Source organism: Tursiops truncatus, chromosome 16, assembly GCF_011762595.2.
Source record: "Tursiops truncatus isolate mTurTru1 chromosome 16, mTurTru1.mat.Y, whole genome shotgun sequence".
Taxonomy (NCBI): Eukaryota; Metazoa; Chordata; class Mammalia; order Artiodactyla; family Delphinidae; genus Tursiops; species Tursiops truncatus.
Window position 1 is genome coordinate 62,457,967 of NC_047049.1, and position 24,512 is coordinate 62,482,478.

The 24,512-nt window shown below is 39.5% G+C and overlaps 2 protein-coding genes across 7 annotated transcripts in view; both read right to left on the reverse strand.

The window, feature by feature from the left end:
- Window positions 1-1,122, reverse strand: part of HKDC1 (hexokinase domain containing 1) — a 62,585-nt gene extending 61,463 nt beyond the window's left edge. Inside the window, exon 1 of the mRNA XM_033841765.2 lies at window positions 559-1,122. The gene's annotated coding sequence lies outside the window, so the exon portion shown is untranslated. The remainder of the gene's footprint in view (window positions 1-558) is intronic.
- SUPV3L1 (Suv3 like RNA helicase) lies at window positions 41-24,190 on the reverse strand. 6 transcript variants are annotated; one of them, XM_019936158.3, is made up of 15 exons: window positions 23,844-24,183; window positions 18,197-18,274; window positions 17,699-17,806; window positions 16,230-16,344; window positions 14,910-15,078; window positions 12,774-12,885; window positions 10,655-10,732; window positions 9,266-9,357; window positions 7,893-8,073; window positions 7,021-7,114; window positions 6,061-6,280; window positions 4,348-4,428; window positions 3,816-3,992; window positions 1,176-1,324; window positions 41-517 (listed from the first exon to the last, which is right to left on the reverse strand). In XM_019936158.3, the coding sequence occupies exons 1-15, from the start codon at window positions 24,115-24,117 to the stop codon at window positions 82-84; spliced, it is 2,364 nt and encodes a 787-aa protein (XP_019791717.1). In that variant the 5' UTR covers window positions 24,118-24,183; the 3' UTR covers window positions 41-81. The 6 variants fall into 6 exon arrangements, 4 of the variants coding, with proteins under 4 accessions (XP_019791717.1, XP_073649622.1, XP_019791720.1 ...); XR_002176555.3 differs by lacking the exon at window positions 41-517 and having other exon boundaries at window positions 1,305-1,324; window positions 3,816-3,916; window positions 23,844-24,188; XM_073793522.1 differs by lacking the exons at window positions 41-517; window positions 1,176-1,324; window positions 4,348-4,428 and having other exon boundaries at window positions 3,816-3,916; window positions 23,844-24,188.
- Between the last annotated feature and the right edge of the window lie 322 nt (window positions 24,191-24,512).

Sequence of the window (24,512 nt, forward strand, 5' to 3'; positions counted from 1 at the left end):
CAGTACCACAGCAGGCAGTAAATGCATATGAGGAAAAAAGGATTTTAAAATAGATTTTTATTTGCAAAAATAAAAATAAAACTAATCTGAATCGGGTTCCTTCTTCTTTCTTCTTGTCCCTTTTAAGGAAGTCCCAGATTCTGTTCTTCCTTTGCCATGCTCAGTTTGTTGTGTCATCCACTCTCTTTCTAGTTGTTTCAGCATGTCTGCAGTGAGGAGTCCTTGCTGCACCAATCTGGAAGCAAGGGATTTCTCTCCTGCACCAGAGCCAAGTGGTTCAGCAGCTTTACTCCCTAAAGCTTTGGTGCCATGATTCCTTCTAGTTCGGCTCTTTACTATTCCTGACAAACGGGACTGGCTTTCTGCTGATGAGTTCTGCAAATTCAGCAGTTTATGTGCCTCTGAAATTTTAATCAGTTTGGTGATGTTATGTACACCATCTTGGATAATGCCATCTAATTGTTTCTGGAGATCTCGAACAAGGCTGGCATCTGGAAACATATCTATAAACCGGTAGCTGGAAAAAAAGACATATTACATTATAGGAACAGCTCTTACCGCAGTCACTGGATTAATCTCAATGAAGTAACTACGTCTTAACACTGATTCATTCCAAATATTCTGCTTTTGCAAAACTGTGTCCAGTGCCTTTGCTCAACCTTTATTTCGGCCAACACACCTGAGGAAGATGTTGTTATGAGAGTCGGTCCTTGCTCATATCTTAAATGATTCCAATATGCTCCCCTAGTGGGACATGCCCCCACCTTTGATAATCACTGATCTACAGCAGTACCTCTCAAATCACAATGTATACATGAGCCACCTCAGGATCCTGTTACAATGCAGAATTTGATTCAGCCTTGGGTGGGTCTGATATTCTCTACTTTTAACAAGCTCCCAGTTGATAACAATGCTTTTGGTCCAGAGATCACCATTTGCGTCACAAGGATCTAGGGGACTTTCTCACCTACCTATCTTAACTAGAATCGTAAGAACTCCTTAAGTCATTTTTGGAATAGGTATAAACCAGGCTCAACTGCCTTAATGGACAATAAACATAAAATAGAGCACCCTGCAAATATGTCCCTAATTTGAAAGTGCAAAAGACCATCATAAAACCTTTGATTCACCCTATTACTTAAAAAATGAGAGTGCATACAGGAAAAAATGGGTACCTTAGCCACAGGTAAAGATCCAAGACATCATGGACAGCTTCAAGATCCATGAGGTCTTTAATATTCTTAGGTGGAAGTAACGGCCATTTAATGTATCGTCGTAACCATGAGAAGGTCAGGGGCTCATTCCTGCTATACTGCCTGGCAAACTGAGAGAAACAGAAGAAACGAATTTGGTAAAACAATCAGAATTCACTTCAGTCTGTGACCAGAAAAAAAAAAAAAAAACAGCACAACAAAATGTTAACTGTGGCTATATCTCAATAGGCAGGCTGGTTTCTCTCCTTCTTTATACTTTTCTGTATTTTAGAGAACATTTAATATCTTATAAAGGTACTTTTTAAAAAAAAAGACATGATTTCCTTCTTTTTTCCAAAACCAGGGCAACAATATATACATGAACTAGCTTTCCAGGGACTGTCTATTAACTTTTAAGAACAATTAATGTTCTAAGTTCTAGGCAGACAGTACCCAAAGACTCTCATTCCTTCATGCAACAGTCCTATAGCTTCAAATGTGAGCTTGTATTTTTTAATATCCTCACTTATTATAAAGAAACTCTTTGAGGTGGCTTCGTGCAAGGTTGGTCATGAGTCAGTCAAACTAGTAAAGAGACTACCTCTTTACTAGTTATATAGTTTTGGCCAAGTCACCACTGTGCTTCAGCTTCCTCATTACCATAAGACCATTATACCTCCTTCTTGAACCACACGACACTCTTGGAGAATATGCCGCCTCCCAGACAATGCTAGGCATTATTATGCATCACAATATACTACAGGAGACAGAAATAAAACCATGCAAGAACTATCAAGCAGAAGTTTAAAATCTTTAGCTTCAAGGATAAGGTGATTTCAAATGGTTCATTTCCTAATTAGGGAAAATTATCTCTAAATACTTAACCTAAGCAAGGTCAGTACTTTAGAGAGGCAGGGCAGTTTTCAAATAATTGTGGTTAAATAATGTCACAATTTTATTAATTTCAGTCTGGTGCATTCTTCTAGGTTTAATAAATGCCAAGTAGGACAGCCATGAAGAATGTAAATGTGACCACGCTAACTTACTAATAAGCAGGACATGCCAAAAAGTTCTCTTACAAAGGCAGTGGCTTTAATATTTTTGGCCACAAACAACTAATGGAAGCCCATATGTAAAACAGCTAAGCATGGAGCTGCTCAGAGACGGGGAGGGAGAGAGGCCCATGCAGGAGCCATGGAACACAGTTTCAAAACAACTTCCTAAGGGGCATCAGAGACCATCAGTGGGATTGAGCTCCTTTCTACTTCAGTAATAATGGAGATCAAGAAAAAAGAAATATCTCTAGATTTCACATTTTAATCTGTAAACACAACACATAACAACTATTGACCTGTACTGCTCCAGACTCCTTACTCCTTAGTAATATGCTTCCGCTTTATTAGGGTAGCTGCTTGAAGGATGGTGTAAATGGGGTCAGGGCCATGGGCTCCAGCTCCATCCAGGCCAGTTTCTTAAGTTTAAGAATTTGTTCCATAAACTTCAACCTTATGCTAGTTAGCTCTCTCACAAACACCAGCTCTAAGAAACAGAGCGCTGGTAATAGCTGGACACAGTAAATAGCTGGACACGGAACACCTCTGAGACACATTAAGGAAAAAAGAAAAAGGCAAGCTACAGACTAATTCATTGTAACATTTATGGGAAAGCACACCCACCCAACAAAAACTAGAATTTCTACTCATACAGGTATGTAGGCAAATGTAACGGAAAAGGTCTGCAAGGATACACAATGCTGATAATAGCAGTTATGCCAGAGGACTGAGACTGAAGGTGGTAGCCCAATTTAACCTTCTCTAATGTTTTAATTTTGCTCACACAAAAAAAGTACTTATGTATTATTTATGTAATTTTAAAGTAATTTAAAACATAAGCTTATAACTAGATTTGGTAAAAACAGAGCTAGTATGCAGAAAGCTAACATCTATTAAGAAGATGGCAGTGAAACTACAACAATGAATCAGGAAAAGATGCAAAGCGGAGACCTTTGGATTTAGCGGGGTGGGCGCTCCAAGCAGAAGCAAGAGGGACAGCAAGGGCCCAGAGATGTGAGAAGACACGGCAGGAGACTGGAAGTTCAGCTTCTACTGCCTTTGCCTAGTCCCCCTGTTTGGGTGAATCTTGTGCTCAGAAGTTAGAGATCTGTATCCCTACCCAAATGAGTTAAAAGAAAAGAGGCTGGAACCTTGGCACCAAATTCACACAAGACAGCCATCCCCGGCCCAATGCCTGATAGTTAAGAAAACGGAATACTATGGCCACTACTGACCCCAAAGCCACCTCCCTTCCAAAACATATTACCCAACACCAATAAGGAAAAAGTATATCATCAGGCAAAGACCCCTTTCCTCGAAAAAACTGTTTAATTATTTTTGTTTTAGCTTCTTCAAAAAGGCTACCATATAAGCCCAAATACAAAGCAAGACTTCTCCTTCCCCCAAAAAATTATCTGTAAGAAAAAAGAGCCATTTTTATTTAAGTTCGTACACAGTACCTCATATTAAAGGGTACTCTCTTATTTCTTTATTTTGAATAACAAACTGTTGTTTGGGGAAAATGCATCAACCTGAAACAACTCAAAATATCACAAAGATAAAGGCTTACCTGTAACAATGAAGAACAGACAAAAGGCTGCTTCTTGTTGATAGGGGCTGTGCAGAAAACATACCTCACTCGTAGACTTAATGGAATATGCTGGATCAACTCTGCAGAAAATTTAAAATCATCCATATTGCAGACAAAATACTGCCCATCAACTTGTGAAAAGTCTACAAAAATATCCTGGGGGGAAAAATATATTAAATTACTGGACTACCTAGCTGGGCATGAATAAAGTACTCAAGTCTATAAATGACAATCACTTTAATCCATTAACAGACTTCCAGAAAGGCCTGCTTAATTCACTGCCTCCTCAAGCTAACAGACTTCCCCCATAGCCTTCCCGACCTAAAATACTCAGAAAATTCCTCAGGACAAAAGTCCCAAAAGATTTTGAGAGAAAGTTTCCGCTTTCAAGATAAACTTCATAAACAGCAACTTCACAAAAACAGACTATCCATTCATGTCCACAAGGTTAACCAGTAATTGTCTGACATACTGACCTTTTTAGAAAAGCGATGTAAGAGTTTCTACTTACAATGAGATTAGAAAGCGTTGTGTCAGGGAGATGGTAGGCAAACATTTCAATCTGTTCAGCAGTTGGATGAAGACCAGCTGCCTTTAGTAAAGAAAAAACGACCATAAGCTTATTTTTTTTTTAAGGATAAGTTTTCTTAAGTTATTTCAAGATAAGTCCTATATTCAGGTTAAGCTATTGCCAAACGAGTTAAGGGACAAGAATTTAAGTAAAACAGAGAAAAGCATCATACTTTGCCATTTATTACCAACTGGGAAAACTGACGAGATGATTTAGTAAAACTAATCAAGTATACCCATTGAGTAATTAATCTTTTGCTTATATTTTAGTTATATTTCTAAAATCTATGATGATCTGATAGAGTACCACAAATAGTTTCCAGGGTCCCAATTCTCTCCACTGAACAAAAACGAAAAAGGAAAACCCAATCACTTTATCCAGGGCAATAAAACTGACATACATACATAGAGAGAAAATGTCTAAATTGAAGGTCAGCTATCTCTTTACCTGTATATTTACACAATGTTAAGAATTGCCCACAATAAGTATAAGCAAGAAAATAAGAGAGAAAAGGAATGGGAAAAAGAAAGAGGAAAGGAGGAGAGAGAGATGAGTCATGGGAGGGAGGCAGACGATGAACACAAGAAAAGAGCTACACAGGAGGGAGGTGGGGGAGATCCATTATCAGCTGCACTCTTAATAAAAGCTACAGAAATGATTTCAACCACAGCTTTCCTCCAGGAACTTTTCCTTGCATTCTCTCATTTATATACCCTTTTACCTGGGTTCACTAAAATCAGATGAGCCTTAATTAGTGAATTTTCCAGGCAAACTTTAATTTGTAAGTTTGTTTAAAACATGTACACTTCTGCCTCATTAACTACACTAACCAAAATTTAACCCTGTCCTTACTGGTTCGAAGTTGTATAGCTTAATGCTATTTTTGACCCCCCCCCAAAGGTTTCTTCTACTTCCGAGCTTCTCACAATTTTCAGTCTGCAGATATAGTGTGTGCCCACCTGAAGCAACTGTGCCCCTATCCCCACCCACTGCTAGATTATAGGAAGAACTAAAGGAAAATCAGGTTTACTAAACTTGTTATATTATGGCTACATTTGTCAAATCTGAATCTTTCACTTGCATACCATTCTCTAACAAAGGAGTCTCTATTAGGCCTCTCAAAAGCAATAAAGCAGGGTTTTCTCTTCTTTATTTTTTATTTATTTACTTAATTTATTTTTGGCGGCGTTGGTTCTTTGTTGCTGTGTACGAGCTTTCTCTAGTTGCAGTGAGCGGGGGCTGCTCTTTGCTGTGGTGCACGGGCTTCTCATTGTGGTGGCTTCTCTTGCTGCGGAGCACAGGCTCTAGGCACGTAGGCTTCGGTAGTTGCGGCACGCAGGCTCAGTAGTTGTGGCTCACGGGCTCTAGAGCGCAGGCTCAGTAGTTGTGGTGCACGGGCTTAGTTGCTCCGCGGTATGTGGGATCTTCCCGGACCAGGGCTCGAGCTCGTGTTCCCTGCATTGGCAGGTGGATTCTTAACCTCTGCACCGCCAGGGAAGTCCAAAGCAGGGTTTTCTTGACATGATTTTCATGGCACAAAATTTTCTTTTGCTTATTTGTTTCCAGGTGTCTAAGGCAAAAGTCTGGAAAGTAAGTGAAGGAAGGAATGACTGTCCTCCATAGAGAAGTAGCAATTACTATGTTACACCTTACCTTTATAGGATCCACAGGCCTATTCAAAATTTCCTTTAATAAACTGAGGTCTTCTCGATTCATTGTTGTAACCTCTCCTTCTTTAAATTTTGAACTGAATCTACCAGCTCTGCCAGCAATCTGCAAGGCTTGAGAGGTGGTGATTGGTTCTATTTCTTTTTCTCCCTTTTCATTGATACTGGGCTTCATAAGGGAGTAAAAAATAATTCTTCTTATGCTCCTGAAACAGAAATACAACTGATGTCACGGACTGCTGTCTGAAAAACCGTCCATCATTTGATTCATTACAGAAATGCTCACTCTAATTCTAGTTTAGGCCTACTTGGAATATTGCCCACTATTTACAAAGTAAGGTAAAAGGGTTTGTTGGTAATTCTTTTTCTTCCCTTTAAATAGCATTTTTTAACAACTGTGTACATTTACTAAAAATCATCATCAAATTATACATTTAAAATGCGTGAACCGTATAATATGTAAATTATACCTCAGTAAGGCTCTAGAAAATAACTTTTTTACAAATAAACCACATAAAGCCTTCTTAAGCTACTTTTAAACACTGACTGCTGTTAATGGCTTTGAATAGTTCTTTCATGCATAAAGGTACAGTTGCATTCATTCCCCAGAGCGGAATATTCAGGCTTAATATTGTTAACCCCTAAACACAGTGGCTGGCCCCACACGCCCAACAGGCACACACCCTTGTTGACTGAGACAGTGAAAATCAAGTGAGGTAATGTAATAGGTTAGCAGTGGTAGGAAGCAGCACTCAAAAGTCCAAATGTTATGTGATATTTTCATTTTATTCCCTCAACAGGTGTGAGCAAGATAAATCTCAGACCTATACTATAATATCCATTCTCCTAAATCAAAGTGTTTGGTCATTCTAATGCCAATTATAAGTTTTTTTAATTTCCATCTAACCCACTGAATATCCATGATTATTAAAAACAGATTACTTACAAATTAAGTCCCATGCCAACTGCATCTGTAGCAACCAGGATTTTGCATGGATCACCAGGATCATTAAACTTTCTTGCTTGAGCAAGTTTGGTCCCTAAAACAGCAACAGTTTATGTTAAATCAGTATTCTCAACCTTTTACTACATCACACTAAATATACCTTGGGGGCTTCCCTGGAGGCGCAGGTGGTTGAGAGCCTGCCTGCCGATGCAGGGGACGCGGGTTCGTGCCCCGGTCCAGGAAGATCCCACATGCCACAGGGCGGCTGGGCCCGTGAGCCGTGGCCGCTCAGCCTGCGCGTCCGGAGCCTGTGCTCCGCAACGGGAGAGGCCGCAGTAGTGAGAGGCCCGCGTACCGCTAACTAACTAACTAACTAAGTAACTAAGTAACTAACTAAATCTTGGAAACCCTTACCTCCTACTCTCCATTTTTATGGATAAAACTCTTATTGTTTCAAATTTATTTCTTTACATTCTCAAGGAGCCAGTTATCCTTTATTTCCATTCCTTTAAGTATCCCCACAAAGAGCAACACAATCCTCTTATCATTTCTGAGGACACTCATCAATAGACTTCTGGTAATATTTTAAGAATATTACCAAGTTCATATTTTAATGACATTTCTGTAAGAAAATCATCAGCTCAACATTTAAAAATACAGTCTAATAATAGCAAGTAACAAGAGCTATAAATAATTAAAATACTTCTATCACCACAAAGATGACTAGAGAAATATTTATTTTATATAACCTATAATAAATTACACACCAAGCAACTTAATTCATATCTTTTACTGTGTTTTCTAGACATATCTCAACATAAATGGCAAAAACAAGAGATTTCATATCTTGTCATGAGAAAGCCAATAATTACCAGGTGGGAGACTGCCATATATAACAGCTGATTCCAATCCCCGAATTTCAATCTGTCGACTCACAGAATAAATATCATTCTTGCTAAAACAGACAATGCAGTCCCCAGGCCGAAGGTTGTCTAAAGATTCTAATGCGTGATCCAGCACAAAAATGGGGGTAAGCCTCTTATAGGTTCGAACCTACAATAAACGATATGATATTGTAAAATAACATACCTAACTCAGCTTCTTCTAATATTGTGAAAAACTCACAATCAAGAGTAGCTAGAAACTGATAAGTTCCAACTTTTTCAAGAGAAAATACAGAAAAACATTTATTTTGATATTACAAATATTACCATCCATTCTCACCGGTATTTCTAAATTAACAAAATGTTACAGAGGATTTCATAAATTTTCAAAGCACTTTCACATATATTTGATTTTTATGGCAACGTGGTAATTTCAGAAAGGTTAATATTATTTCCCTTTTATGAAAGAATAAAATAGAGTCTAATAAAAGATCAGGTCTGATGAGGATTTTTCCAGTTCTAGCCTTCTGTGATTTGCTTAAAAACACAAAGTGAATAACAGCAAAGCCAAGACTGGAACCCAGAATTTCTTCCACTACATTCCACTATCTCTCCCTGAAAGCTGAGCACAAAACTAAAGTAATGGACCAATTTAAAAATATTTCTTCATTTTATTACAGAAGTCTGGTAAAGAAAACAAAAAGTAGGATTAAATGGAAAGGAGTGGCTTCCTACTCTAGGAATTCGAAAAAGGGTATCTCTACCAATCAGATATATATCAAAGTCCCCAATATCTGACACCTGAGACTTTGAAAATCACAAACTTTTGCTGGAGCCTCCAACTTCCAACATTCCTGATTTATTTAATTCTAAAGAGTTCTGTTTAAACTCCAAAAGGTTTTGTCAAGAAAAGATAAGGAATCTCCTTATACTTTTGGAGACTTAGGGTGTGACAGCCACGCAGTCAGAACTTTAGTTCATGAGGGTCAACCAACTATGTATGATCTAGTCAACTACGAGGAAATGCTAATCTTTCAAGTTCAGATTTTGCCACCATCTGGGGCCTATGAAGCCACTGCCTGGGTACTCTGGGCTATTTGCTATGCCACCTTGAGAACAAAGTGTATAATCTAGGGGCTTCCCTGGTGGCGCAGTGGTTGGGGGTCCGCCTGTCAATGCGGGGGACGTGGGTTCATGACTCGGTCCGGGAGGATCCCATATGCCGCGGAGCGGCTGGGCCCGTGAGCCGTGGCCGCTGGGCCTACGTGTCCGGAGCCTGTGCTCCGCGGCGGGAGAGGCCACAGCAGTGAGAGGCCCGTGTACAGCAAAAAAAAAAAAAAAAAAAGTGTATAATCTAGTACCTCCACATCTTCCCCAGTTGTGTACATAAGCTCGGTAACCAGGTCAATAGCAGCAGATTCTCCACACAAATGGATTTCTTCAGCACAGAGTCCTGTTAAATGCAAAATTGGCGTTTCTTAAAATTTTAAAGATATAAAATTAAATATGCAGTACTCTATATACCAAAAATACCTTAAGTTTGCTTACCTATTGCTTTACAACTTCACCAAGTGTTTTCATATTATCTCTATGATTCTAACCTCAAAACAAAACCTTCTACTAGGCGAAAATTATCACCACTTTTATAAATCTTGGGGATTTTAAATTGCTTTGGCCAAGGTTTTGAGTCTACTAGAGGATGAAGCCAGCCTGTACTAGAACCTGCATTTTGATGGTTAATACTGAACATTAGTCCTATACTTTTTTTTCAAATTAGGCTCCATGGAATCACTGAGGTGCCTCAGAGGCTGGGGGCTGCTAGGTAGAAGAAACTCCAAGCTCCTTACCCCTGAGCGTATCCACTTTCATCTATTTTATATTACAGGCTTTAGTGTATACTCTTTGTTTACAGAAAGTTTACCTATGTTTTTAAATTTGAAAACACTTGCCCTACAACATGCTGATCAAAAATTCACTCCAATATCAAGCAGGAGAAACGTTCATTCATGTCTATGGACCTCGCTTCCAGGAGCCTATCCTAAAGAAGTAATAAAATGAATAAAAAGTTAACGCCTACAAAGATTTTTACTGCATCATTAATAATAGAGAAAAATGTTCAACTCTTTGGGACAAATTACAACTGGTCTCCCACATCCACAGGTTTCACATCTGCAGATTCAACCAACCGCGGATTGAGCATATTCAATCCGTGGTTGGTTGAATTCATGGCTGCAGAAGCCATCCAACTGTAAAGGATTTGAGCATCTGCAGATTTTGGTATCTGTGCGGGTACAGGAACCAACATCCCACAAATACCAAAAGGATGACTGTGTAGTACAGTTCTTCAATGGAGAACATGCAACATTAATATGTGGTATGAAAAAAAAGTCTATGAAACAACAGAACTGAAAAAAAAAGCAAGATAAAAATTATATATTCACAAAACACCATATACATGAGAAAAAAGACTGCCATGAAACACCAAAATGTTAATAGTGGTTGTGTAAATATGGCAAGATTTGAACACTTTAATTAAGTGATTATGCTAATTTTATGACAGAAGAAATGGACTTCCCATTATTAGAACAATACTTAGAAAATTAAAGCTCACACTTAGCTGACTTTTTTGATGGATTTGTGTCAAGAGAGAATCTAGCTGGCTCTATTTGGCAATGTCAAGCAGATAAATGCAGATAAATCCCAGTGCAGATGTCACAAAGCACAGGTTTTATAGCAATAAGACCACCAACCTAGTAGTGCTCTGGTCCAGGCCCATCCTCTGGCTGGATCTTTAATCATTTGAATTTCATCAATCACGGCCACTTCATCTTAAAATAAAAAGTTATCATGAGCAAGACAATCTACTTCAATAGTATTATAAACAAACCACAATACCAAAATGCAAGCTTTCAATACCACCATAATCATCATCATTACTTATTAGGTGCTTCGTTTCTAGCAGGCTTGTTCTAAGTGCTTTACAACTCATTTAATCCTCACAACAAACCCATTAGGTAAGTATCATTATTACTTACATTTCCTTTTTTTTAATCTCATCTTTTTTTTTTAAATTAGAAATAATTGTCTTTGGCCACACTGTGAAGCTTGCAGGATCTTAGTTCCCCAATCAGGGACTGAACCCATGCCTTCCGTAGTGAAAGTGAGGACTCCTAACCACTGGACCACCAGGGAATTCCCCTACATTTACATTTTTACAGAAGAATAAACTGAGACCCAGAGAAGTTAAGTCACTGGTCCTAGTGTAAGATTTAAAACCGTGAAATTCAAACCCAGACCGTCTCTACTGCACTGCCTCCCAAACTGAACAGGTTCAGTTGTCCTATTTTCTGCAATCTCAGAGGCAGCCTGGAGAATCTGCCTAATAAGAACACATCCACACAGCAACTGAAGTAGCTCCTGGGACCAAGGAGTAGATAACCCTGCAGTAAAACGAAGCACCTCAGGAATCCAGACGGGTGTCAGGAGGAGAACCAGAGAAGAACGTGTAATTCCCTGAGCTCCAGCTCTGCTTATTCTTAGGGGTTTTAAAGCTTATTATGGTAAAAAAAAAATAGTGGCTCATTTTATTTTCTAATGCCAAAATGCTTCCAACCATATTATTTTATTCTTTTTAAGTCATATAAATTATATTTTAGTTTGCTTCCCAAAACACCAAGGAGTTGCAAGGAGCATATTTTAAAAAAAGGAAAAATTTAATGTGCCCACAACGACATTTAGCAAACAAAAGAAAGCTAATTTTATACTGAAAAACCATCAGATTAAAAATTACTAGCATATCTGAGCGTATACAAACAAGATTAGAAAAGAGGGCACAGAAGAAGGAATTTTCATTTATATGTGCTATTTTAATTTTTACAATGTATTACTTTTAGAATAAATGGATTTTTTGGAAAACTATCCATTTACTCAGAAAGTTAAGATTATTAAAATGAAAAAAGCAAGCTACCAAATAGTACATAATATATAATCCCTATTTTATTTAATATACACACTCACGATGCACACATAAGTATAATGCATACACAATACAAACACAGTCTAGAAAATATACACCACAGGGTTAATACTTGTTGATTCTGGATGGGTGGAATTGGGAGATTTTTTTTTTTTCCTTCTCTTTGCATTTATTTTTATGTTTTCTATAATGAAGAAATGATTGCCTATATAATAAGGAAAAAGGTAATTTTCATTTAAAATACTTTCAAAACTACAGTAATTAAATAGAAGTTTTCTGTGGTACTACGTGTAATAGTGAAAAACGTTAAACAACCTAAATATTCTTTAATAGAGGAATGAATAATTTTAGTCATAATATGGAATACTACATAACAATTTAAATGAATAAATGTGATATATATTCATGATACATGTATATGTATACAAGACTAGATCTAAAAAATGTGTAAAATAAAAAGCAAATTGTGGAATAATAATGCAATATGATAATCATGTAAATGTTTTAAAACACACAATCCACAGTATTGATAGGCAATACATAACAGTGATACCAAAAAAAAAAAAAAAAGGAAAGGTATATACCAAATATTTGATAGCAACTGGATCAAAAGAGGAGAGAGGAATTGAACTGGGGAGCGACACAAAGGAAAATTCATACTTAGTGACATTTCAGTTCTTTTATGAGAAAAAGGGAAAGAAATTCAAAAGCAAACATAAGAGAAAGTTTGGCATTTTTAAGTAGTGGTAAGTCCTGGGTATTTGCTGTACTATTCTTTTCTTTGTCTCAATTTAAAATTTTTTTCACAATAAAAAACACATTCCATATGTTCATCTGAATTTTAAAATAAAAAAATACTAAACCATACAGTTTTTAAAATGGTGTATACATACAAGGAGTTGTAACACTGCACATCTCAACAGTACAAGCAACATGGGCAGCCTGTTTCCCATCTGGCTCTACTGTCACACGTTCTTCACCTGTTACCAAGTCACATGGCACACCCTAAGATGACAAAAAGAAAACTGGAATTATTTCCACCTTGAAAACAATAGCAAAAAGAAGTTTTGGATGTTTAATAGAGTATTCTCTCCATTACATCAAATTTATTTGTCTAATAGTTGAAACAAAATATCCCCAATCCTTTAAAAAAAATTTTAATAAGAAAGCAAAAGCCACTCTCTTATATAACCTATGTAAACTTGGAAACATCTCAAATCAGCTAAATTCTCAGATAACAAAAGCATGAGAAATTGCAGCAGTTTCACTTTTTACCTCTGTACTATTTCAATAGTTTCTGTACCATTTTAGTTTATTAAAATGAAATTGTTTCTATGTTCAAGAAAAATATCATAAATAAAATTTAAGAATATAAAGACCTCCTAATATATTTCTTTGAGAAGGACCAACATCAATGCTATGGTGTATTTGAGTTACCAACCACCCCCGTCCACTAAGGACTGAGGGGTTCCCCAGGATGAAGAACATTTGGTGCTAAATCAGGGAAAGTCCAGGCAAACTGGAACAGCTGGTCTCCACAGTGGCCTGAAACTAATGAGGAAACATCAGACTTTGCATACATATCCAACTGTCATCCAGTTGTATCCAAACTGAGTGACAACTTACAACACAACTGACCTGTAGTCTTTCAAAATGTAAAGGTTTGGCATGGACATATATACACTACCAAACGTAAAAGAGATAGCTAGTGGGAAGCAGCCGCATAGCACAGGGAGAGCAGCTCGGTGCTTTGTGACCACCTAGAGGGGTGGGATAGGGAGGGTGGGAGGGAGACGCAAGAGGGAGGAGATATGGGGATATATGTATATGTATAGCTGACTCACTTTGTTATACAGCAGAAACGAACACACCATTGTAAAGCAATTATACTCCAATAAAGATGTAAAAAAAAAAATGTAAAGGTTATGAAAGACAGAAAGACTGAGGAATTGTACTAGAAACATGACAATAAAACACAGCGGGAGACCCTGAACAGAATGCTGGGGTGGGGGGGGGGATGCGGAAATGGAGTGGTGGCAGTGTTTATAGGACAACTGGCAAAATTTGAATATGGACTGTGGATTAAATAATGGAATTCTATCGATATTAAATGTCCTACTTTAGATGAATATCCTGAGGTTATGTAAAAGAAAGTCTTTGTTCTGTGGAAATACTTTAAGTATTTACGAATAAGGAGGCATTATGTATGCAAATTACACAAATTATTCAGAACATAATAAAAGAGAATGCAAATCGCCTACCAAAACGGGTTAATCTTTCATTATAAAATCATAATAAAACAATGAACTAAAATATGGCCCCTTTACTGAAATGATGCCTCAGACCACAGGGCATTCAGTCCTTTTCTCAGTCTTTATCGTTAGTTCTAGTTGACAGCATCAAAGGTCTAATCTTAAAAAAAGGTAAATTGAATACAACAGAGTAGGTGGGTAACTCTGAGGAGACAAAGAAGGGGTTCAGAGGGCGTTTCATCTATATCAATATTTTCTTTTTCTTTTTTTTGGCTGTGCCACGTGGCTTACAGGATCTTAGTTCCCCCACCAGGGATTGAACCCGGGCCCTCCGCAGTGAAAGCACCAAGTCCTAACCACTGGACCGCCAGGGAATTCCCCAATAATATTTTATTTCTTGAATCTGATGGGAGTTGGGTAGTGGACTCAGGTTATCTGAATGTTATTCCCTGCATTCCTCTGTATATGTGAAATATTCTGTAATATTGTATTTCACTCATTCTGATACACACGTTTTTTCACATTTTAGTATCTCTGAAACCAGGATACCTCTTAACAATGGATGGCATGTCAGAATTCAGTCGGCAGCATCATCTTCCTTCTCAGTTTTACATAAAATAACAGTACATCTTACACTTGATGGCTTGTTAGATGCAATGCAAGATGGCACTTTTTGTTAACAGTAAATTACTATATACGCCCTCCCCCTCTACCCCCTTCACTCTACTCTCCCCCAAATTAACAAGAAAAAGAGAGAATATTTGGTAATATACTAACAGCAGCATTACTCTTTTCGAAGATCTCATGTGCCAGTAATTTTAAAGGGCCACAATATACTCCAGATTTTGCTGACAAGTATTTCTGGATTGCATGATAAGTCTTTCCACTGTTCGTGGGACCTGAATGGAATATTATCTTCCGCTGTAAGACTCTGGCTTCTGGGTACCTAGAACATGAGTAGGTAAACAGCTTAATTCCATTAACCTCAAAATCCTGGCAAAGGTATTAAATGAAAAAAATTCCAAGGAAACATCCTCTTAACATTCATAAGATAGCATCTTTGAAAAATTAAATGATGAGCTTCATATCCACACTAAAATGACTGCTTTCCGAGAATAGCATTTACTAACTAGAGGGCAGAAAAATCCAAATGCAAATTAATTTATTGGATATTCTTGCCACTGTATAAATCCCCTTCCCCAAGAGTTACCTAAAATAAGTTTAAACTGCTAACAGCTCCAGAGATTTGTCCACATTATTTCCACAGCTCTACATATGCCCTATAAATAAATATTCCTAGGCTTCTGAATTTCAGCATATACAATAAAATGACTGAGTCTTCTGCTTCTGGCCATGAGCACTTGCCCTCTCACCATAAACAAGTACAAAACTGGACAAAATATATACAGCAGCTGCCTGGGGACATGGACAGGAGGCAGTGCAGGACTACAAGCCCCAAAAGAAAGGAACACCTGAGATGAGCCCTGCTGTACCCCAGTAGGGCATAGGGAGGTGGAACCCAAGCAAGGTAAAAGTCCCACTGAGCTGAGCAGTAGAGATCAAGTTCAAAGCTGCTGAAGCAGCTGGAATTTGAAAGCCAGAGTGTGAAAGAGAAAAAAGGGTGCAATAGAGGGGGAGCCTTGAAGTCTGTGTGGGAGTTCCTTGGGTCCTTGGCCAAGGGCTGGGCTGAGCATGTCCTCCTAACAGAGGACAGCTTGCTAAGAGTTTGAGTGGAAAGTCTCAAAGAGGTGGCAAAGTGCTAGGAGATGCTGGAGTTCCAGCCACAGTGGTGGAGGGGAGAGCTCATTAATAGCGTATTCAGCTGAGACACCAGGAAGGCCACACCTGAATTGTAAGGATGACACCCTAAAGGGCTACTCTAGATCCGCCCTAATAAAACCTTAAACCAAACTTGATTAGGATTCAAGGGGAGACACCAGTTAACTGCCTGCCAAAACTGCCCACTTTTCTAGAGAAAACAAAACAATCTAGATGACTTATGATTTATCATCCAGCATACAATAAAAGTACATAATGATCACTAATTTTCCAAGATTAGAAACTGAAAATTTCAAATCTACAAATAAAGAAACTAACCAGTTAGGTGGTATTCTTAGGTCACTGATTTTACGTAGATCATCCTTACATTCCAACACAGGAAATATCTGTTTTGCATGTCTCAAGAAAAATGGAAATAAATCATCCACGTGAGCTGGAAAATAAAACACTGCATTAATATGTGCAATCTAAATGCTATCCATAACTGCACTGAATGAGAACTTTACTCTTAGTGAGCTAAATTAAGGGGGCATTGCCAGAATAAAAAGAAAAACCCTAAAACAAGGAACTCTATCCCTTCCTGAGGTCCTGCTTTGTCTTACATTTTCCTCCTCATTTCACTTATATTTTCCAGGAAAACAGAAAATTGGCTTTCAACAACCACGTTCCACTTCTTCTATGCAAACAGGTAAAGATCAGCATTGATGAAAGTTAAGTTAAAAACAAAGAACCTGGGGGAATTCCCTGGCAGTCCAGTGGTTAGGACTCGGCACCTCATCGCAAGGGGGCCCCGGGTTCGATCCCTGGTTGGGGAACTAGGATCCGCAAGTGGCATGGTACGGTCAAAACAAAACAAACAAACAACAACAAAAAACAAAGGACCTGGGAATATACATTAGAGAGAAGGCCTGTGGTTACTGAAGAGAAATACAGGTGCCAAGTATTTTTTAAACTACAGAGACCACTAAGAGACAAAACATGAAAGTGAATTGACGCCTCAGCAAGAAGTCTCCACACCTTAGTGGCTCTGATGAGGGTGGGGTTGTGTCCAATTCTGCTTTGTGTCCAGGTTCTACCTCAGTGCCTGGCCCAGGGCAAAAGTCTAATAGTCAAATACTTAAAAATATAACCAAAGCCAAACTGCCCATGGGAACAAAATAACGATGTTCCTACATTTTTTTCTTTTTTTTGCGGTACGCGGGCCTCTCACTGTTGTGGCCTCTCCCGTTGCGGAGCACAGGCTCCGGACACGCAGGCTCAGTGGCCATGGCTTACGGGCCCAGCCGCTCCGCGGCATGTGGGATCTTCCCGGACCGGGGCACGAATCCATGTCCCCTGCATCGGTAGGCGGACTCTCAGCCACTGCGCCACCAGGGAAGCCCAATGTTCCTACATTTTTATCTTTTATAGCAAGAGCTTTGTCCTAATATGAGGGAGAAACAAGCCAGTGGCAGAAACAGATGGAATCTGTTATGTATTAATTCTGTCTTGTGTGAGAGTTTATTTCACTGTAGCCTATATATTACTACAAAGTGAAGAGCAGATAATGACAGATGAAGACCCCAGTCTTCCTCCAGCCTAAGACATACGGGTGATTTAATAACCAGTTCAGGGACCCACTATAAAAGCAAAAGGACCTAGAAGGCCTCCTACGAAAGCACTGAATTATTTACAGAGGATATTAACAGGGTTTATTCTAAAGCAAATACGCCCTAACTAGAGAAATAAACATAGGAAGAAATAAAAAGTATGCTCAACAGGATTTTAAAAAGTCTCTAAACACTTGCCTGCACTGAAGCAAATATCATTCAAAATAATGTGAATGTCCACATCCAGGGAATGAGACTGCATGATATAATTTCGAAAGCTTATGAAAGCCTGGTGGAAGAGACGAGCTGTGCGAAACACAAAATCAAAACAGGTAGGACTTAGTTTTCATTTAATTTCTCATTTTAAAAAATACATATACACGTCACACCTAACTCATCAAAGTGTCTTTTTCTTTTCTTGTAGTACAGCTGGTTTGTTATGATCCGGGCTAAAACTGATATTCTAGTAGCGCATGAAGGAAAGCTGAACACACAGCTCCCTTGCCGTGTGTCTGGCTCCCCAGGTGCCTCCTGCCGATCTCCTGCCTACAGAGAAGCAAAAGTCAGGGACATTCTCTAGATTACAACTATGTATTAATACGTATGTCCAGGCCACACTAGGTCCCACACAACAATGACAAAGCTGTAATCTAAGCAGTAATAAGATGTCTCTAATGGAAATCTTATTAGCCTTACCATCGAGTCCATAATCAGCACTCAGTTTCTGAATTTCTTTTCTCTTGTAAAACTTATCTAAGATCTTCTTTACTTCATCTGGAAGAAAGATATAAAAATTTAACATATGTTTAACATTTGTTTTCCAGATAGAGAAATGCCCAAAGAGCAAAAGAAACCTGAAGTCATAACACTCAAGGCAGCAGTCTACTGAGTGTTGCGAGAACATGAAGGTTTTAGTTGATCACAAACTCTTTATAGTTTAATAGTGTCTAGAAAAAGTATAAAGTCAAACAATGCAATATTCCTGTAATACTGCAGAAGACTAAGCAAGGTGCTACAGGATTAGCATCACCCCTAGCCTCCATCAGACCACTTTTAGATAACCATGTTCTGTTTTGTTTACTTACAACCATTCTGAACATCAAATAGTGAGCAGCTAAAGGTATCTAGAAAGATAACCAATACTGTGAGGGCCAGATCATTATGCTTTCGTGTGAATGACTAAAGGAGCCAGGGATGATCTTTAGCTTGGAGATGATTTTAGGGAGAACAGATTATACATATTTTGTTCTAGATGGCATAACTAAAGTCAGTGGGAAGTGAAGGAAACAGATTTCAGTGTAATTTATACAAGAATTTCCTAATAATGAGAACAGGGAAAAGGGGTTGTCTCACAAAAGTGCCAGCTGGTTGTCACTGAAAAGTACTCAAGCAAGGCTTAGATGACTGTATTTCAAGGGTGACAGCAGAGAAATTACTGTGCTATAGTGGAGGCTGGATTAGATACCTGCTGAAATAACATGCCACTAAGAGTCCCTAATTTTACAGGTGAAAATACTTTTTTTTTTAAATTTTTTTTTGCAGTACGTGGGAAAATAATCAAGCTGAGATTGTATTAACATTGCACATGTTAAAACACTACTGCATTATTCTGTAGAGATAAACATTTTACTAATCCAGCCACACCCTCTACATTTCTGGGAAGGCAGGCCAAAACTGATACAGTCTTTGCTCATGAAACACAGAAAGGCCAGGTGGCCTGTATTTTTGCCTCCCACCAGAGTACCAACTGCACTTGCATCCAACCACAACACACACACAACACTCACTGAAGAAATTAAGCCTGAATAAAGCATCTCACTATCAAAACTTTGTTTTGCAGAATGAGAGAATTTCAAAGTCGCTGGTTTAGCCATTAGGTTTGCCCACAACTAAATGTAAGATGCATACAAACATATCTACTATCACAGGCAGCTATCCTGATATTTCTGGGTTTCTGTTACTTTGTACCCAGTGGGTCCAACAGTTTCTTTACAATAGTGGAAAAATCAGTGACAAAAAAGGCACATGCAATTGCTTGGGGAAATTCTGCTGACCTATAAACTCAATACAAACTGAAGACATCACATTTATTAGAATTAATCCATTTTCTGTAACTAACACTCCAGTGTTATGCAAGAATTATGATACTTCACTCAATTTAAAATGCTTCAGAAATATGAGGTTTCTCATGCTAAGTGAAAGAAACTAGTCAGGAAGGCCCACGTATTGTATACTATTTATATGAAAGGTCCAAACAGAAAGGGAATGTGGATTAGTGGTTGCCACGGGCTGGGCAGAGGGGAGTGGGGGCTAGGGGAATGGGGAGTCACTGTTTCTGGGTATGGGATTTCTTTTGGGGTCATGAAAATGTTCTAAAATTAGATTATGGTGATAGTTTCACAACCCTGCAAATACACCATTTAATTACACACTTTAAATGGATAAACTTTATGCTATGTAAATCATACTGTACAGCTGTTTTAAAAAATGAATACTACCCACATACTAAAAGTGAAGCTTCTCTGTATCAATACTTTCTTTTATCTAAAATTTAAAAGATAACTGCAAAAACATTAACACAATGGAAATAGCATGGAAAAAAATTTAATCTACTACAGAAGTATATGGAAAACATAGTTTTGTTTTTCATAAAAATTAAGCTTTAACTGTCTCATTGTTCTTTTTAAAAATCATTCATTCATTCATTCATTCATTCATTCACTTATGGCTGCGTTGGGTCTTCAGTGTTGTGTGCGGGCTTTCTCTAGTTGTGGCGAGCGAGGGCTACTCTTTGTTGCGGTGTGTGGGCTTCTCATTGTGGTGGCTTCTCTTGTTGCAGAGCATGGGCTCTAGGTGCACAAGCTTCAGTAGTTGTGGCACACGGGCTCAGCAGTTGTAGCTCGCGGGCTCTAGAGCACAGGCTCGGTAGTCGTGGCACACAGGCTTAGCTGCTCCACGGCATGTGGGATCTTTCCGGACCAGGGCTTGAATCCATGTCCCCTGCACTGGCAGGCAGGTTCTTAACAACTGCGCCACCAGGGAAGTCCCTGTCTCATTGTTCTTAACAGAATGACCTGATTTGGGGATCACAGTTACTTCTCATTTAAATTAACGGTGATTAAAGGAGACTCTCTAGATTTCAGCCACAGTAGAAATGACTCAGTACTACAACTTTTAACCAATTAATAGCTTTCTTCCAGCTTCCTACAATGGGAGTTTGGGATTTAATAACAGGTTCTCTTCTAAAATGTAAATGTACCTCACATGAGTCTTTACACAAAAATGATCCACTTTACTCACTCCACGTACATCTCGATGAAGAACGAAGTAGCTACTACTAATAGTTGGGACTGCTTAAACCTTATGATTTACCCATTTTGTTAAAATGTTTTAATTTGCTTGTTCCACTGTACTTATCAGTAATTAACTAGAAGCCCATTACTTAATACATCAAAGCTCTATGATCACTTGAGGGTTGGAGAAGCAGGTGGAAAGGTACAAAACTCAACCTCTTCAAAACAGAATTGGAAATGCCAAAGTTACAGTGGAAACACAGGTGGGGAGAAGTGATCAGAATAGATCAGAACATCTCTAGGATCCAAAAAGGAAAGGGAGAATCAATCCTGAAGAGACTGTACCAAAGACCACCTAGGAGTGGCATTTAGTTTCCACCCCTTTAATATTACAACTAGTATTACCACTCTTGTTGAATATGAAGAAGTACTGAAATATTGTTCTAGTAGTGGTTGAACTCATGATGAACCTTTTGTATCATCACAAAGGGAATTATAAAAAATAGTACTAGATTTACTGAAACTGTCCCTATTGCAGCAGACAGTTGCATTAGGCCAAATGCCTCCGACCCTTCTGCATCTCTCTCAGGTGATGGGTGTGAGAGATGACTATTCCCTACACCCTCAAATGTATCTATCCCTGATACACCTACATCAAATTACAATGACTTCGTTAGGCTTCTGTTCTTTCTTAAGGTTCCCCTTGTAACCAACAGCATGATTCTCATCCAGGAAGCTAGCTGTGCTCTGGGCAGAAAAGTGTTGCCTAATACCCTATGCAGAAACTGTCTCCATAATCTTGATCCCCTTAGCATTACACCGTAATTCTGTACTTCGTGAGTGATTCGCCAGAACATACCAATCCAGGTGTTTTGACAAGCAAGCTTCCCCAAAAACTCTGACTCCAGTTCACTTTACTAATACGGAGCTGAGTGGCTTCAACCCTACGAATCCAAGTTCCAATCTGCATCTACCCATCTAGAACTACTAGCATCTATGAGGAAACTACCACAACCTGTCTCAATTAATCTGATACCTTCCCTAGGAGTCACAACTGCTAATAAAATTCACCATGAATATTATTTGTTGTTGTCACGTCCTGTAAACATACCAGTTATCAATCAAAAATCAGAAAGAGATCATGTGTGGTACATCAATCACCCATGGTCAGCCAGCGCTCACCTAGCTTACCTCAGTGCCTGGGTGCTACCTTCCTCCTTCACTGCTCCACTTGAGACCACCCAAAACTTCCAGCTTAGTCAGCTGTCCAAGAAAGGGGAGGGCCACTCTGCCATCAAAGGTAGCTGCACTTCATTGTTAGAACTTCCAAACACTTAAAAATTCATAACAGTGCCCAAAAGATTTCAAAACACTAATCTGGTGAGACCAGCTGATCATGAGTAAAAATACATCCAAGGAATTTTACACCAGTTATTAACAGCCTAAAGAAAGAGAGGCTTAGAACCTTTATTTATATGATACCCCAAAAAAGTATTTTGTTAAATCCTCACATCAACCTATGCTATATAGTTGGGATGGATTATTTGGGCTCCTCGGGTGATAGTTTTCCCAGTTTCCACACATCACAGATTCTACTGCAGGGTAATTCCATTTTTCAAATAGCAAATGTTTAGTACAAGTGATACTAGTTTACATTTGTTCACCCCTTTACACTTTTCAAAGTGCTTTGCCCAACTCTTTATCATGACTTTCACAATCCAGAGATGTAAGCAAAGAAAATATTACTCTCATTTTACCATTTGGGAAATGGAGAAAAGGTAAGTAAACTGTAAATCGGGCCAGTCACTTAAGTGCTGTAATGACTATCACAAATATGCACCATCTTTCTACTTGTAGTCAATCATGTTCACAGGGCTAAATGTGTTACAATCAACCAGAAAAAATACACATACACATATAATTTATATACATATATGTATGTGTTACAATCAACCAGAAAAAAAAATATATAATATATATGTTTACATAATACATAAGTATATGTATGTGCTACTGCATGACTAGATAAGTGTCAGGGGTAAAGACTGTCTACTTCATAAGAGTTACAGTAAAGATTAAACGGGTCACATGCTTAAAACAGTACCTATCTCTAGCAAACACTGAGTATTAGCCATTGTTATTTTTAGAAAAAGAAGAAGAAGATGGAATTACAGATGTATTCTAGGCAGAGGGAGTAGCATGTGTAAAAGCCCTGGGGCACAAGTGCACATTTCATCAGTTTGACTGAAACAAGGAGAGTGGCTGGCAACAACGCTTCTCCAACAGGTACCCACGCCAGATCAGGCAGGGATTGAGGACCCTTTTAAACTGGGAACAATGGAAAAACATTAAACAATGTTTTGCAAGGGAGCAATAGGATTAGATCTTGCCACTTGCTGATGCTAAGCGATTCCTTTCCCTCTGGAGCCCCGGATGACCAGGGAACCTACCACTTTCGGTGAGCACACCCTTACGTTCTACCTTGTACTACAGCTGGCCATTCATATGTCCTTCCTCCCCACGAGACTGTAAGTTTCTGGAGCGGAAGAGATCTGGATGTGAGTCTGGTTCCTCTTGGCAACCACCATACAGCCTAACACAGTGTCTGGTTTGCCTAGGTACCCAGTCAATGACAAAAACTCCTGAAAGAAATCTTCCTCTGGCTTTTCAATGCCCCACTCCCTTGTCCCTTCTCGGAGCAATAGTTCTGGGTAGCGGGGGAGAAGAAAGAGTACACTAGAAATCAGTCGTCCACCTAACGACTCGAAAAAGGTGAATCGTCCCATCACAAGAGGGCTTAAACCATTCACAGGACAACAGTGAAAGGGAGAAGGCCACTTCTGGAGCAGCACATCAAAGGATCAATAAGACACAGTCCCAAGCCTTGAAGGGCTCACACGCCAGTAAGGGAGGCAGACAGTGACAGGCACGATGACAACGCTCGAGGGGACCTCGGGTCTCCAGGGGAAGGGCGGGGGGGGGGCGGGGGTAAGCTTCTTCGCGGGCCCTGCAACACCACCCGCGCCGCCCTCGCCAGCTCCTGCACTCACTCTTGTCCAGAGGGCGGGTTAGCTCGGCCCCGACATCGCCGTCAGCGCTGCGGCCCTGCGGTTTCACAGTCAGCGGCACGAACAAGGACGTGTTCGGAGATTTGGAGCCTCCTGAGGCAGAGGAAGAGGCGCAGGCAACGGCAGGAACGCGCCCCAGAGTCCCAGGAAAGGGCCCAGTGTGGGCGCGAAGGGCAGAGCAGATGGCTGCCCGGGGGCCAGGCTGGCGCCCCGGGGGAAGCCGAGCCCACAACAGGGCACACCGGGGGAAGGACATTGAGACCGCAGACTCGAGAGGAGGCGGACTGCAGCAGCCTGCGGACACGGCGGCGGGCAGTGACGCACAGCGCCAGTGCCTATAGCCCGCAAAGACCCAGAACAGCGGAGCTGCCCAGGAAGACGCCCGATCAATAACGAAAAAGTAGTGCCGGAAGATTGCTCGTAAAGGGGAGGAAAAGCTTAGAAGCGAAAATCACAGAAGATAAGTGCTTGCAAGTCCTTGTTCTCTCTCTCTCTTTTTTATTGGCGATTGGAGCCAGCTTTCTTTAAAAAAATAATCTGGCACCTTTGGGGATGTCACAGATGAGAGGCGGGACCTGCGAGGTGTGTCACATGACGCAAGCTGGCCCTGCGGGTAAGTGTTCGGAAGCACGTGGGCAGTACGGTCAAGAG

Bases quoted from the DNA above. Each gene is read 5' to 3' on its own strand.
- SUPV3L1 (XM_019936158.3), bottom strand. From the start codon at position 24,117: ATGTCCTTCCCCCGGTGTGCCCTGTTGTGGGCTCGGCTTCCCCCGGGG. The intron at 15,079-16,229 runs GTTAGTTTCTTT...CTCATGTTCTAG, and splicing joins CTAAGAATACCACCTAACTG to GTACCCAGAAGCCAGAGTCT. The intron at 12,886-14,909 runs GTTAGTATATTA...TTGTCATCTTAG, and splicing joins TCGAAAAGAGTAATGCTGCT to GGTGTGCCATGTGACTTGGT.